We start from the raw sequence: 16,112 nt of genomic DNA on the forward strand, positions 1-16,112 counted from the left end.
TTCACAGACGCCAGGTCTCTTTGTTGGAAAGAGAGATAAATTCTGTTCTCTGCATCGTTATTTTCTTATAAAACTGCCAGTTTCAATAAAACTGTATTATTTTAATGTAAGTGTGGCTACAATAACTGTCAGCCTACAGCCTCTAAGTCAGCAACAGTTTCTGCTTTGAGTTTACTCTGGCTGCCTGTTACTCTCTTCTCGAACTCTTCTTCACTAATTTTTCCTTTTTTTAGTCTTTTCAAGAGTCTTGTGTCATTCAGCAACTCTTCCATATCCTCATCTTCAATATCAGAGCCCTGTTGACAGTTGAAAAATATCAAATTAAACACAACATGAAAAAGCTTTCATTCTATACAGCTGAACATGAGAAGTTTTCAATTCAGGTTTTGCCAGGAGTTTCCAAGCAGGGAATAATACTCAATTTCTACCTAGGAAACCGTCTAACTCTCAGTTAGACTCGTTGAGAATTGAAAAAAGGAAAGAGGAAAAAAATCAAGTACTGTCCACCATCATGCCATACTGCTGGACCTCTTATGCTACCTATGCTGTCAGCATTATTGACCAACATCAGAGTGCTGAGTTGTTTTAGTGTTGGGCTTTAAAAAGCTTCTATTTTTTTTTTTAAATCTTGCCTGTCAAGGTCTTAAAAAGTTAATGTACAGTCATCAATTCCGTCAAACTAAAATCCCATGGCTCTCCGCCATTTGAAAGTATGTACCTATGCTACAATAATCACATGCAGTTTAACAGAACGGGCACAGTTTTACCTCTTCACGCTTCCTTTTAGCTGTTACTTTCTTTTTCTTCTCCCTCTTGGCTTTCTGCTTTGACCAGGCTTTGTTCTTTATGAATTTCTTTTTACCTCCATTTTCCTGTCTTTCTTTTCTTTGTTGTTCTAATTGCTTTTGCCTCTGTTTTTCTCTATTTTTATCCTTAAATGAAATGGAGTCTGTATTAACAGTGACAGGAGTAAAGTCTGGAAAACATTTTCCTCTTAGTTCAGGCATCTTTGGCATTTTTAACAACGCAAAACCTTTGGCAAGGCTAGCAAAATCCAGATCTGTTAAAATAAATATTATAAAGTCAGTTTCCTGCTGGATAAAAAGTTAACTTAGCTTAGCAAGTCACAGAAAAAAAAACCTCACTGTCTTTGCATTCTATATTTCTTTGCATTCTATACTTCATACTAGTAACAATATTAAGTCACTTTTATTTATGCTTATGTCAGCTCGGTCAAACTTGCTAATTAAACGTTTTCTCTTGAAAACCATGAGAAACAAGTTGCTTGAAAAAAAAAAAAGAGTTTTGTCAGAATCTGATGATGCAGAAAGTAAATTTGAGATCAGGAATCAGTAGTTGAAGCTTGTGGACAATAACACTGTTTTTTCCCAAACCAAATACTGTCTTCTGAAAAGAACAGTAAAAGATACCAGCCACTGCTGGGAATTACCTTTTATTCGGAAGATCAGATTACATTCATGTTTGGCATAAGCTTGGACATAAGACACAAATGCTTTCATCCCTTTCTCAAACACTGCCCTGTCAGCTAGGGCCATAGACTTCAGTTTTGGAAGAAGATCTAATACATTTGTTTGTGGTTTCATTTCCTGCATGGGACACTGAAAGCCATAAAAGAAATACAAAACCAAATTAAAAGTTCACCAGAATGATTTGAAAGGTACTGTGAAACTTCAAACACACACTTCCCCAGTTAATCTTCAGTCAGCTTTGAGCCCCCTTCCCCTTTTACTTGGCCATTTCAACACTGCAGTTCACCATTCAGCCCCACACACGATCGTCCTAGCCTAGCAAAAGAGCTTGCATGCTACAGCTTGAGAGAGGGAACATCTTCATCTCATGCCTCGTCAAGCTACGTTCTCATTAGCAGGACTACAGAGAATTTATACAATTAATCCCACAAATGCAGGACCAGACACAGGAAATTATCCAAGTTGAACGTAAACAGCACAGAAGGTGCAACATATAAACCGGTGGCGGGGTTGGGGATAGGAGCATAACCCAGCACTGCCCTTGCGGAAATCCTCGCTCTCCACAGAAATGACAAGCCTTTCCTTACTCACTGCACCACATGCTCTTATTACAAACTCAGTTGGTAACAGAGGGAGCAATCATGTTCTAACAGATAGTTGCATTTAGTGATTAATAAGCAGCTCTTGTCTTTTTTTGTTTTTAACTATGCAACTCTGCGAAAACATTATCTATGCATATGACCTTAAGTCCTACAAATACTGATTTCAAAACTCCTATCGGTAAGCCTCTCCCCTTGTCCTTTCCTGCTTTGGGGTAGAAAAAAAGTCTACTAACCTTTTGGTTGATTGAGAGAAAGTTAATATAAGAGTCTTCCATGGGAAGCAAAAATACAAGTGCACTGCCTACGTTGCCGATCCGTGCTGTTCGACCACACCGATGCACAAAGGCACTGAAACAACACAAGACAGAGGTAACTTAACAAGATATGCTCAGTCTGATTTTAAAGCATTAGACAGACAGCAAAAGGGGAAATCTGATGGAATGGAAAATACAGAGTACTATATACTTTCAACTAAACCAGCAGGAATCAGTAAAATCCAATACACGTAGCAGCCCCACTCAATTGTTAGGACTGTATGCTAAAACAAGGGGGAATTTAAGCACGTTGTAGGGAGAATTATGACATTGGAAGTTAAAATACATGGAAAAACACCTTTCATGTGAACTTGCAATGTACCATTCCTTGAACAGCTCTGCCCTCGCTCTCATCTCTGTTTTCATTCACCCTAACGTCTCACCCCTTGTTATTTCTTTGATAATCTCACAAGCCTTACACCAGAGTGCCTCTTCACACAAATATAAGTGGCGACCACCCATTTGACTTACGCACACATAACACAGTCATTTCAATTCACAGCAGTTACAACAAAAATTGCAGTGTTCCAACCTCCCTTGTTCATACATTATTTTGTGTGTTCAGACTAACTTCTAGGCAGTGATTAAACATGTTTTCCACAGTTGTGTACTCCCAATTTATATCTAAACAGTACAGTAACATGACCACAAGTAAAGGTTTTTAAGATCTCAAGTTGTACCTTGCACTGCTAGGTGGGTCATACTGTAAGACCCAGTGTACTTCTGGAATGTCTATGCCCCGGGCCATGACATCAGTGCAAACTAAAATGCCACTAGAAAGAAGAAAAATCATATTTTCATTAAACTGTCATTTGAGAAGCGCCAGTCCCCCCCAACTGTGTATTCTGCATCTACACTGGAGAACGAGGGACAAGACATTTTAAAACATTTGGTTTTTTGAAAAGAGAAACAATATTATAAGGTAGTTGCAGCTTTCACCAACTAAAATTCTACATAACATTATGAAAAGGAATGTGGTTTATATTACAGCCAACATATCACTAAGAAAAAAATAATTTCCCTATTACGAGTTCTATTTTAAATCACCACTGCATCTACCACAGCTGAAAGTAATACTACAAATGTTTTAATAAGATACCTAAAAGACTGACAGTTTTAGCATGCTATTTTAAACAGTTGTTCTTCCAGCCTGTTGGTAATTATCTTTCTTATAATATAAAATGCTAAAACTCAGGTCCCATGCAACAACAACAACAACAAAAAAGACAGCTAATGGGGTAAGTTTCTTAACAACATCCTGCAAAGCTGACACAGACCACTTCTCTGCAGGTAAATTATAGCATCATGTTGCCATATTCTTGTTCCTATACTAACAAAATAGTATCCTGGGTTTCCACTCTGGTTACCAATCAAGAAAAAGTTATTTTCACTACCAGTCCCCTATCGATGGTATGTCTGTAGAGGAAGGCTAATGTGTGATTGTAGCACGGGACAGTACAGTGTGTCCAGTTTAAACAGGAGCCCAGACAGCAGCAGTAATAATGGGCTTCATAGTGTGAATGCTTGGCCAGCAAGCAGCTCAAACTGCAGAGGGTCCCGGGCTGCAGGATATCCCAAATCCATGTCCCTGCACCTTCCGTGCTGCCACATGGATTATCTAAATCAGACTGGACGCACTCCAGTCACATTTTCACTTTGTTTGTGATCACACGTTGAGTACGTAAGCATAGTTTGTGTTATTATAAATACATTCAGAACCAGCTAGCAGCATCCTTCTCCGCAGCACAATGCCACTTAAGTGGCAGAATGATCTCATCAGCCAAACTTACACATCCCTTACTATTTTTACTTTTCACTGGCTTAGCCTATTCATATGTTCTTACCCTGGGAGCTTCCGAAACTCAGTAAAAATCTTGTTACGCTTGTGTTTCATTTTCCCATGAATGCTCATTATTTTCACTTGTTTAATTAAGGATTCCAAAGCCTTCCCATAGTATTCCACGCAGGCACATGTGCTGTTGAGATAAAGACAGACATAAAAGCAAAAGATTATGCTGCGCTTCTAATCTGGTTTAGACAGTGAAGCTAGAGTGGTCCGAGACCTTTCAAAAATATACGCTATTGCCTATTTTTATTTAAATGTGTACATAATTTTTATAATTAATATATAATCACCTATAATGCCTTACTTTAAAAATGCATATAAAATTTATGTTTTGCTTAATAAGGTTCAACACAATCCTGACATGAAGCAAAGATCAATCTCTTTTTAGGCACCATATTCTACAAAACATCTATTAAAATTAATCACTTAAAGTGCTTGTGTCCTTGTCAACACAGGGCACGGTTTTGGAATTTAAGTAACAAAACACCATACTGTTCTCACAATGAAACACAAACAGAATTACCTGAAAAAGACTAGATGTTTTTCCTGTTTGTGCTGTCGAAGAAAATGCACCAACTGATTAAATTTTTCATCTGCTCTGCAGATCTAAACAATGCAAAATAATAATAAAAAAAAACAGTAAGAAAATGGACTTGATAGAAAGTGATCTGCCAGTTTCCTCCATTCATTGTACACATAAATGCCTATGGGCATAATTTGATAATATTGATCATTTGTACCACAATTCATCATGTGGAATATTACTCTTTCACGTACGTTGCATTAAGTATAATCAAATACTTAAACTCCCAGTCTTCCCATCCTCAATACCTCTCCCACATTAGTTTCTCAGGTTTCCCTCAGCCACTTCTCTGAAATTGCCAAGGTCTCCTCCCATACCCATTGACAATAAGCAGGTCAAGGAGCTGCAGCACTGCGGCTAGTTTAGGACTAAAACTACCCCTGACCAGCCAAACAAAACTCACAGAGCAGGAAACAACAGGGTTGCTAATTCAGATCTTTCTCCTCAGCTTGGTTATGCATCTTCAAAGAACCTGCGAGAGCTTTATGTCTTTGAGACTTCTGGTTCCTCTATTAATGCAATCCTAACTGGCCAAGACTTAAAAACTTATTGATGGAACCAGGAAAAAAGGTGAGGGAACAAGAAACTATCGCAAAGCACAGAGGTTCGCACCATATAATAGTTCTCCAAGCGCGTTGGAGTTTTCTGCGTGTTGCTTGCTGCCACTCCCTTCTCTTTCACCGAGATGCGGACAGGATTCCGGAGACCTGCTCTCACCAGGTTCTCCACCTCTTGAGTTTGAGTTGCTGAGAACAGACCTGTCCGTCTCTGCTTGGGCAAAAAGTCCAGAATGGCATTCAAACTGCAAGTAAGCACATGTAAAACATAACTGTCTCAAGACTCCCCTCAGAAAGAAGCTTAATCATTGGAAGTAAGAGTTTATAAACAAAGTAGCTTTTATTACAGAGTGACAAGTATAGAGCATCTTCTATTGAGCTAATTATCTTAACTTTACAAGAAAAGGGACATCAAAGCTTATTTGTTAGTGTTTTAAGCTATTCCAGTGTGGAAATGACCTTTAATCAAGCATTAATACAGCATGTGTTAATACACATTAAAAAACAAAGATATTGTAAAATCGGTATTCATCAAGGACCCACTTTTCCTGATTCTCTTCCCCTCTTAGTAATTGCTTCATATAATCTACAGAGCAAAGAGAAGTAAAAGAACAACAGAACAAATCTAACCTCTAGGTCATTGTAGACGATGCTCATACACATCAATCATATGTGAACTCATGTAAAACCTCACATGTATTATCAGAATTTATTATTTAAATACCTTGCTTCAAAGCCCATATCTAGAAGTCTGTCTGCTTCATCTAATACTAACACATCAAGAGACTTCACACAACTTGCTAGATCCAGCCCATCTGCTTTTCTTCTGAACAGATCCTCCAAGCGGCCCGGTGTAGCTACAATGATGTTCCCGCTGTTTGTGAACAAGACACACAGCAAATTTGTAACTGCAAGGTAAGGAATTTGGGGGAACTGCTCACATAATTATCACAGCACAAACCTGCACTCAAGTTGACTGCATTCATCAATTAAACAATTTCAGTTTGTAATTTCTAACTGTATTCATATTTCAGGGCCTTTCAGACACTATGTTGATGGGAGAAGAAATGCTCAGGTGAAAGCACACCATTTGTGGTAGTAAAAGTTTAGAATATAATCAGCAACTATGGAAAGAAACTCTCAGCTAGAAGAAATATTTGGTTCCTCTGTGCAAAATCCAGTGGCATTTGATTGCTTCAAAACTTCACCATCGGTATCAGCACCAAACAATTCCAGAAAAATCATTCATCAGCACTGTCTCAACCTCACTAAAGCCTACTCCTAGTACAACATTTACAAAACAGACGGAACTGAATTATTCAGTGAAGACGGTTTTCAGCTCACCATGCTGCACACTGTTCTTCACCCAAACAGCATGTCAATGGTACTGATTTTACATACAATCCTTTGCTATTGTCTCATTATGGCATATCTCACTCAAGGAAAAGAATCTACAATTTCCTCAGCATACATCCTAACGTTCTCATGCAGTACCATCAAATTTTAGCATCAGCAAGACCCAAGTCCTAATTGAAAACCCTAAAGACAAGGAAAAAAACACAGCTGCAAAGCATGATAAAAATTATTGACAATCAACTCACCCATGTTCTTTAAACTTTTCAACATCTTCCATGGGATTCCTGCCACCAATTAACAGAATCTGACTAAAACAATAAAACAGAAATATTTAGGCCATCTTTAAGTTTTGCTAGTTTACAAATGGCAGAAGTCCAAAGAAAAAGGAACTATGGTCATGACATGGACAAGGCTGAATTTCACTCACCTAAACCTGGGGAAGTGTTTTGTGAAACATGACAACACCTCATCAATTTGAATAGCTAATTCCCTCGTTGGTGTGATAATTATAGCTCCAACCTGCACATAAAAACCACAGTGAATTTATGGAAAATAACAGACCAGAAGAAAGATTTGGGCAAAATTCTTGCTTACAAGCTAAGTGAACATGAGCCATGTTTATGATCCTAGTTTTAGGACAAAACATTTCCACAGAAACACAATGCAGTATAGAAAATAACACAAAGTATCTATGAAAGAGGTATTACACCAATGTGCAAAATACCTCTGCTGAAAGAGCAGTATCTGATAATGATATTTAATAGCAAGTAACAGGGCAAGTTCTCTGTACGCTAAACATATCCAAAGTCAATGGATGCTAAAAACCATTCAAGGTTCTTGTTTGCAGTACACCACTGTATTTGATATTTTAAGACACTTTTCTAACAGCTCAGAAACGTGTTTTGATCACGTCAAATAAAAAGCTGTATCTAAGTGCAAAGAAAGCACCCCAATATTTATTTTCAAGTTTTAAACAGTTTATTGTTAGTGCTATACCAAAGAGCTGAGCACACAGTCACTTTATATGTACACAATTTTCCTTATTTGTACTTTTCCTGAAGTCGTCAAACCGTGTTGGCACATCATAAAAACATACTCAGAAGTGAATAACTTAATCTTACCTGCATTTTCTTTAATTTTTCTTCCCGTCTGAGAAGAATTTCCAGTATGGGAATTACAAACGCTAAGGTTTTGCCACTGCCTGTTACCTGTAAGAAGGGGAACAGAGTCAGCCCTTTCTTAGCTCCAGAGACAAACCAAGAAAAGCAACGAACTCCACCAAGAAAAAGCACTCACCGCTTCTGCGGCAACGTCTTTGTTATTCATGAAGAGTGGAATGGTTGCAGACTGAAAAAAAAAAAAAAAAGAGAGAAACATTACACGAACGCATGAATTGGCTATGGTGGAAGTCAATCCCACAGAGGCTAAATCCCTCCAGGCACATCACCAAAGCCCTCTGAAAGCATTGCCCGAGCAGAGCCAGTGAGGAGAAAGCCAAGGGCAGCGACTTCCCTCGCTGCTACGGAACCCCCTGCCTGCTCTGACCCGCGCCCCCGGCCGAGCCCGCTGACCCCCACCACCGGGCCGGCCCCCTCCTCCCTCAGGCCCTGCCTCCCCCTTCCCGGGACAGCCGCGGGCCCGGGGCGCGTCCCCTCACCTGCACCGGGGTCATACGGGCGAAACCGAGCTCCCGCAGCGCCTGCAGCACGCCCGGACTCAGCGCCACGGGCAGCGACTCCCAGCTTCCCTCAGTCACCGCCTCCATCTTGGAGAGGCGCCTGGGCCCTATCACCGCCCGCTCCACCCCACCCCGCGGTCCGTCCCCGGCGGGGCCGGGCGGAAACAGGCGCTGCCGCACTTTGGTTCCGGCGCGGCGGGTTTTGCCTCCTCAGCGGGAAAATTGGGCAGTAAACGCCAGACTTCGGATATAGCAAAAAAAAAAAAAAAAACAAAACATACTTTTATGCCAAGCGGCCTATCATAGTAGTACTTTTGGGGGTTATACAGAAGCGCTGGGACACCCAACTGCCCAGCGCTGAGTAGCAAAGCTGTAGGTTTAGAATTACCTGCAATTTGGATGGATTCCTGATATCCTAAGAGTCAATTTATATAAAAAAAAACATTGTGTTAACCTGTATTTCCTTAAAGCATCAAAGAAAAAGAGACATACAAAATTACTTTTTTTTTTTTTAAAGAATTTGTTTATTTATCGAACCTGGGTCATATTTAGATTCACAAGCAATTTTTAAATGTACATCTTAGAATTCGATTTTAAGTGTTTTACACAAAAATATTGGCACACAACAGTCGCAATAAGGTGTAACAGCCACCTTTCTGAAGAACTGCTGCAAGTGTTTGCCCAAGGTTGAAAAAACTTTACCTGGAACATGAAAACCTGTAACAAATTTTAAATTAATTGTACAAAACTGTTGTGTGTTACTTGTAGAGGCTCCCCCCTGGAAAAGACCCCACCCCACCCCCAAAAATGATTACAACTAATATACATCAGTCACAACATAATCCTGGCTCAGCACCCACATCAGACGCTTCTTGAATTTTTAAACCAATCATCAGATACCGAGGAAAGTAACTTTATACAAAAACAAATCTACATGTGCCTGAAAAAGAAAACACACCAGTATTTAGCATTATGCTAATTATGATCAGATAATGGCAGAGACTGCCACTTAACTTAAATACAAGGGCTGCATAGCATCGCAATAAACCCCCAGAATCATTAACCCTTTGGCATCAGGAATCCAGGTTTCCTGAACACTAATGCATCCTGCAGTAGCGCCAACAGTCTGAGCTTTGGACCTGCAAAAACCAAAGGGCTAACTAACCGTTGTCTGCCAAGACACTGCACACCATTGGCTTTGATATAAAACCTGTGAAAGACTTAAAAAAAAAAAACAAAAAAAAAAAAAACAAAACAAAACATGAACATTCAGTCATGAGAGGAGAAAAATGTATTTTCATATCGGCTATTTAATTTTAAAGAACTTTGGGAACAAGTTGATGTAATTAGGAGAGTTACCGAAGATCTTTTAAATAGCAACTAGGTACGAATACTAGATTGGAAGCAGTCAGCTGTCTTCTATTCGTTATCAGAATAAAGTTCCAATCGCTTCTCCTTGGCAGTTTATGTAAGTGAAGAAGGTATTATTTCGATTTCGTAACATCTACTGCAGGGATAAAGATGTCAAAAATGCAAACAAACAGTCATGTTAGGGCCTTGTACCGTTTCCCTAGATAGAATTGCAAGTACGAAAACAGGGGGGAAAAAAAGTTAGAAAAGACATCAACATTGCTTGTTACTACAGTTGAATTACAGCATTTGCAGCTTGCTCGGACCTCGCTTAGCATACAGACTAGGCAGATTTAAGTGAAAAAAATTATGCCAATTAAGTGACAAGATTTCAGCACAGCTTTCGCTACAGAAGATATATAAAAACAATTCATTTTTAACTAGGAAGGAACATAAGTAAATAAGTTTTACAGTTCAGTAAAGAGGGTTCAGAAACTAAATGACTTTTTTTTTGTGACCAGGATGTTTGGTAGACAGTGAACTGAAATCCGCGACCAGAAAAGTACTCTTAAACAACCCTTCGGACTTCAAAAAACCTCTTCAGATAGTAGATTTGTCCCAGTGTCATGGCAACTAGTACAAGAGCTTCAAAGAATGACCAAAGAACCACTCTGCTGTTTGTGTTGTCATTAACTGTGAGGAAGAAAAAAAAAAAAAAAAGGTAATAAGTAACACAGCATTTAAAACAAACTTAAAACATATTTTGTCACTGGAACTGAAGTACTGCACATAAACGACTGACATTTGTGTCATGTCATTACAAGCGTCTCAGAAGGACTCTACAGTCTCAGAGATGAAATCCGAGAGAAGAGGGACAGTATTTTTCTGAACAGCTTGAACCGTGCTATGCAAGCAGGCAGATGTTTTAACCTCAACTTTGGACATAGGCTGCAACATCTTTCTCTGTTCTGTCCACCTTCAAAGAGGCCAGACAGAGGCTTTTATCTGCCAAACAGAAGCCACTTGCTTTTTCAAGTAATGGTTGCATATTACAGTCTCAAAGTTAAGCGGGGAATTTCTAATCCCTAAAAGTTCATTATTTTTGGTTCTAAAAATTCAGCATTCTCTTAAATCAGACCATTAGTAACAAAAGTCATAAAACTGGAGATATTCATAGGTTCAAAAAGTCGAGGGACCGGTGCTTTAATATAAGTTGTATTTTCACATTAAAAATATTTGCCCTTTATTCTCACTGGGCTTCCCCTAATGCACCACTTAGCACTCCCAGTCATATTTTAAAGCTATATTTCAGAAAGTGAGGGTTGCGACTTGAGAGTTAACCATATTCTCTACTTGGAAATAACAGTAGTTCTGCTCTATTTCAACAAAATATCTGAAACAGACTTTGGCTCAATTATTAAGGCACACTCACTTCAAGGATGAAGTAATAGTTCAACCAACGTCTATCCCTGGGAACCATAACATTACTGATATCTTCATGAATATGCCATTCAAAAAACATTAAAACTTATATCAATTAAGCAAAGATTATTTTGCATAACAATCGTCATCATGTGAGAGGCAAGCCAATGTAAAGAAGATTGCAAGCATCGACTACTTACTTTATTGTACAGGCAGGTCCTTCAGAACTCGTTCTACATTTACATTTAGTAACTTAAAATAGCTTTCATGGACTTATACTTTAAATCACATTTTTAAAGCTCATTTGAAAGGGGAGAGGCATTTAAGTCAAAGACACATACTTGCTCTATGTATTCTTTCACGAACTTCCATGTACTCCTGTTCATGCTTTACAGCTGTCATGGCCACTGCTAACTCATTAATCATCTCTTCTAGCTTGTTCTGATGAGCTGCGGAATAATTTCAGAAGCATCAGAAAATCTGTTATTGACTCAAAGAACAATTTGTCAAAATTTCTGAAGAGTTCTATTTAATTTCCTGTCACAGAAGAAGTTCTGAAAAATGCAGCCTGAACAGCTGAAAACTTTCTATCTTCACCGCAAAGTAAAGTTTAGTTTTCATGGTGCCACTTTTCCTAACATGTCTACTCTGGTATTTAATAAGTGGGAAAACATCTTTTTCCACATCTGACTAGAAGGCAGAAGACACACAATTTAGAGTCAGAACAGACCACTTATTTCCAATATGGGCATAATTTTCTGGAAAAATAGAATGTAAGAATGTAGTACCACACACTAGTATCTATTTTGCCAATACCATCCAATATATTCCAAGCAAATTATCTTAACATTACAGCTTTCCCTAGTTGTTAAGCTTGCAAAAATAGAACGACTGAGAATTTAGCTTAAGATCATGATGCTGGCAAAACGAGATCACTTTCTGAAGCAACATATCACATATTGTGATCTTCCAGTTTAGCTGAAGCACAACATTCAGCAGAAACGATGCCAAAGGGGCCTGGCAGAGGGCAGGAACTGGCTTCAGGTTCTGGTATGTTGTGAAAGCAAAAGAGAAGGAAAATACCAAACCAACGGTAACAGAAAACTAGCTTGAGATAGTTCAGCAAATGGAAGGATCAGAGATCCAAGATTTAGTGATTTGCCTGCCAATTGCAGAACCTTTTAAATACATTCATGCTCAAAGAACTGTCCACTTACAAATTTAAAAATTATGCAAGTAATTTTCAAAGTTTTCTATCAACAAGAGAAGTTCAAGATATCATTCCACAGACACGCCCTGGGCAATCAGCTCTCTTAAAACAGTCGCAAAAACCAACACATTTTCCACTGAAGGGACATACTTGACTTTGAAGCTGCCTTATTCCTTCTTTTATTTATAAATTAAGTGTTTCAGATCACAGTCTGAAAATAAAGCTATTCAAAATACACATCTTATGGGGAACAGTCAAAAAGAGGAAGAGAGAATAACACCCATACAAGTTACAATTAAAATCGTAGAGTTGTATAAGCCACATTCACTTAGCTAATATCTTAACTCACTTATTTTCATGGCCAACTGGTCATTGCAATAAGTGCATTTTATTATAAGAGAAGAAATTACAGTTGCAGGGATTGTTTAAACCCATTCCAAAAAAATACACTCAAGAAAAAGCGTTTGCCTTAAAAACTTAAAGCTGCACTAATATTCTTTACAACAGATATATTTAGACTCAATAGAATATTTAACTGAGTCCTTAAAAATTATATCAAAATTTAGGAATTTGTTATTTATGTGATATCAAGTACTCAATGCACACAGTTATTTACGTGCTAAAATAGAAAACAAGAGTTTATTGCTTTTCTAGCTACAGTTAGTGACTTCTAAATAAAACTTTATAACTTGTTACCCAATTCATTCATTTGCTTTACAGCAAATGACAAGTTTGAATTTTTTCCCCTTGTAACATTACTGATAATTAACCTAAAAGAAGCTTATTGCTTCCAAAAGTCCTTGATTATTCAACACCCACTTTAGCAACAAAAAGCAAACACCGTCTAAAATATCCAGTGTTCTTGGATGTTCAGTGTTTTAGTTTAATTTCCCCTAAAACGCCTGATTAAGTCTTCTGTTAGCCATAAATAACCACCTGAAAACAAACTGTCACAGACAGTTCAAGGACCTGATCCCAAGAGCTGCTAGGTACATAAACCTCTCGATGAAAGCTTGCAGGTGCTCAGCATTGCTCAGAATCAGACCTTTTATGTAGTTTATTAAAAAGACATTCTCATGCTACAAACAAACGTTACAGAGAAAAAGCAAACGTTAGCTGTTAGTGAATAAACATACGCAAAAGACAAGATGCTAATGAGCTTTCAAAAAGCAGTACACATACCATCCCAGGTATCTCCACCACCTAGAGAAAAGTGTAAGAGATGAACACAAATACAGGACAAAAGACTGCAGATAAAACAGTAATTTACACAGCTAAGAGAAAAAAATTTATATTAGCATGTTTATCAAAGAGCTCAACTAATGCATGTAGTAGTCTACATACCGCTGAGCAAACTAGAAATCAAAGAATGAAATTGATGAAAAGACTAAAGGATGAAAGCATTAGTTTCCGCAGATGGCCAAGTGATTCCCTGGTGATTTTGCATTAAATTGTGTAACGAGGTCTAAAACCATCCATATCCATTCTAGCTGTGCAAGAGAACAGCTAAATAGACCACCTGAAGAAACAGGAATTCTGAGAATCCTAGTCAAGTTCAGAAGTCATGCATGCAGGGAAAAGCCCACGAGCCAGAAATAAATTTTTTCCAGGACTCTTTCTCACCTTCTGTCTCCATGTCTTGCCCCTTTGGAGCTTCCCCAATATCAATAGTGAACATCACTATCTTGGGAGTCATGGTAGACATTCTGTTGCTAAAGCAAAACTTGTAAGTTCCATCCATGTGGGCAGCAAATGTGTATTTTCCACTGGACTCTCGATCGCCTTTGTAAATTCCTTTATTATCAGGCCCTGTAATCTGGACGGGGAAAACAAAATATAATAAATTTTAAATAAAAGTCAGTGGTTTTAAATACACTGTTACAGCACTGCATACATATTCTGAAGCTATCCAGTCAGATTTATGAACACCATCTGTAATCTGACTGGTTTGTCATTCTTCATATTTTCCCTCTCACAACTCAAAAGCAGTGATATATTTCTCTGCACAGAACTCTTAAAAAAAAAAAAACACAAAAACAAAACAACTTCTTAGTAAAGAAATCCATACAAAAGCCTCTCTTACTGGCCAAGATTACTGACCTTCCATATTCAAGATAAGAAGCATTCAAGAACAAGTCGACAAGCTGTCGACAGCCCTGTTAGCCAAATTAAAAACTGCAGGGGATACCTTATCTCTGATGTTTGAAGGAAAACAAAAAGGAAAAAAAGACATTCTCCCATACGTCAATACTACTTGAGATATATAGTTGTGCACTGCTGCAATTGCCATCAAATGCACTAAGGGCCTAAATTCAGAGCGCTCAGGGTCACTGTGATCTTAAGGCTTCCATCCCACCATGCCACCAACCTCAGCTGCTGAGCTTCCACTGGTGCTATCTCAATGGGATTTCATTGCTTCCTAACTTTGTCCTATATTAGTGATGTGTAATTTTAAATTATTATATTCAGTCTCAGCAACGACTCTCTCATGTTTAAGTGATCCCAAACAAACAACTATCTGGTCTTCACCAACACGAAAAGAATTCTTATGTATTATTCTCCGACTGATTTGATGCCTCATTGAAGAAAAGGATTTACCTACAACTTTCAATATCCCAATCAACCTGATTAACACTTTTTGATTCGAGGGGATACACACTGCTACCCGGAATAAGCAAGACACTTTTGTAAAGAGTAATCCTGTTCGTTCTTCCCGCCAAACGGTTTATTATGACAAGATCCCAGCAAGCAGAATAACGAAGGAAACCTCAAGAGAACGGCTCTGAGAACGGGAAAACCGCCTTCTGCAGCGATAGCAGAAATGACAAGCAGCCTCAGGAGACGTAACCCCCAGGAGAGCCACCTCGTCCCCTCCGAGGTGGCCCACCCCACCACGCCAGGCCCGCTCCCGCCGGGCAAGGAGCCCTTGTGCCCGGCAGGCCGACAGCGAGCCCGCCGCACGGAGCCCTGGCCGGCAGGCGGGACCCTCCCAAACTTCACGAACAGTTTAAAGCACCCTCAAGTCGGTGTTCGCCCCCCTTGCCTCCACTGGCCACCGCCGCCCTCCCGGGGCTGCCCGGGGCCCTCCACAGCCGGCGGGGGACGAGCGCAGGGCCCGGGCCTCGGGCAGCCCCGCGGCGGCGGGACAAGGCCCGGCAGCCCTCCCCTCAGCACGGCACTCGCGGCCCGAGATCGGGCAGCCCCCCGCGGCGCCGTCACCCCTCACCTCCACGTCGATGTCCAGGAAACCCCCCTCCGCCACCTCGAAGATGAGCCCCATCTTCGTGCCGGACGGGACCCGCTCCAGGAAGCACTCCTCAGCGTGCGCGTCGATGCTGACGAAGTAGGCGGCAGCCGGGGCCGCCAGCGCGGCCAGCAGCGCCAGCACCGCCCGCACCGGCGACATGGCGGAGCCCAGCGGGAGGGGGCACCGAGCGGCGGGCCAGCAGGAAAAGGGGAGGGGGACTTCCGGCTTGAGCCACGCCCCTTCCGGGGCACGGGGCCGCCTCTCATAGGCCGACACAGCCCCAGTGCCACGTACGGCCTGAGCTACGGTGGCCATTAAGGGACTATTGGAAAAGGGACCGCCTAAACTCTGCGGACAGAGACCGCGCGGCCCAGGAGGCGGGGCCTCGCCCTCGGGAGAAGCCAGTGAGCACGGAGCCGCGGCGGCGAGGAACCAATCGAGGCGAGGCGGGGAAGAG

The 16,112-nt window shown here is 40.3% G+C and overlaps 2 protein-coding genes across 3 annotated transcripts; both read right to left on the reverse strand.

Annotated features, from left to right (window-relative positions):
• Positions 1 to 22: 22 nt before the first annotated feature.
• DDX55 (DEAD-box helicase 55) lies at positions 23 to 8,513 on the reverse strand (the record flags this gene model as incomplete). Its single annotated transcript, XM_082491511.1, has 13 exons — positions 23 to 296; positions 768 to 1,060; positions 1,451 to 1,619; positions 2,326 to 2,440; positions 3,087 to 3,179; positions 4,251 to 4,382; positions 4,776 to 4,858; positions 5,448 to 5,637; positions 6,994 to 7,056; positions 7,176 to 7,267; positions 7,870 to 7,956; positions 8,045 to 8,095; positions 8,406 to 8,513. The coding sequence occupies 13 exons, from the start codon at positions 8,511 to 8,513 to the stop codon at positions 129 to 131; spliced, it is 1,644 nt and encodes a 547-aa protein (XP_082347637.1). The 3' UTR covers positions 23 to 128.
• A 720-nt stretch (positions 8,514 to 9,233) lies between these two features.
• TMED2 (transmembrane p24 trafficking protein 2) lies at positions 9,234 to 15,842 on the reverse strand. Of its 2 annotated transcripts, XM_082491629.1 has the most exons (5): positions 15,635 to 15,842; positions 14,032 to 14,224; positions 13,591 to 13,611; positions 11,540 to 11,647; positions 9,234 to 10,469 (listed from the first exon to the last, which is right to left on the reverse strand). In XM_082491629.1, the coding sequence occupies exons 1-5, from the start codon at positions 15,812 to 15,814 to the stop codon at positions 10,345 to 10,347; spliced, it is 627 nt and encodes a 208-aa protein (XP_082347755.1). In that variant the 5' UTR covers positions 15,815 to 15,842; the 3' UTR covers positions 9,234 to 10,344. The 2 variants fall into 2 exon arrangements, with proteins under 2 accessions (XP_082347755.1, XP_082347756.1); XM_082491630.1 differs by lacking the exon at positions 13,591 to 13,611.
• Between the last annotated feature and the right edge of the window lie 270 nt (positions 15,843 to 16,112).

Source organism: Vanellus vanellus (assembly GCF_965231255.1).
Source record: "Vanellus vanellus genome assembly, chromosome: 16".
NCBI lineage: Eukaryota > Metazoa > Chordata > Aves > Charadriiformes > Charadriidae > Vanellus > Vanellus vanellus.

Excerpts from the sequence above, each read along its gene's own strand:
- TMED2 (XM_082491629.1), bottom strand. The coding sequence starts at position 15,814 with ATGTCGCCGGTGCGGGCGGTGCTGGCGCTGCTGGCCGCGCTGGCGGCC. Across the intron at positions 14,225-15,634 it reads TCCTGGACATCGACGTGGAG|ATTACAGGGCCTGATAATAA; the intron begins GTGAGGGGTGAC and ends TTCCCCGTCCAG. Across the intron at positions 10,470-11,539 it reads TGAAAGAATACATAGAGCAA|TTAATGACAACACAAACAGC; the intron begins GTATGTGTCTTT and ends TCTTCCTCACAG.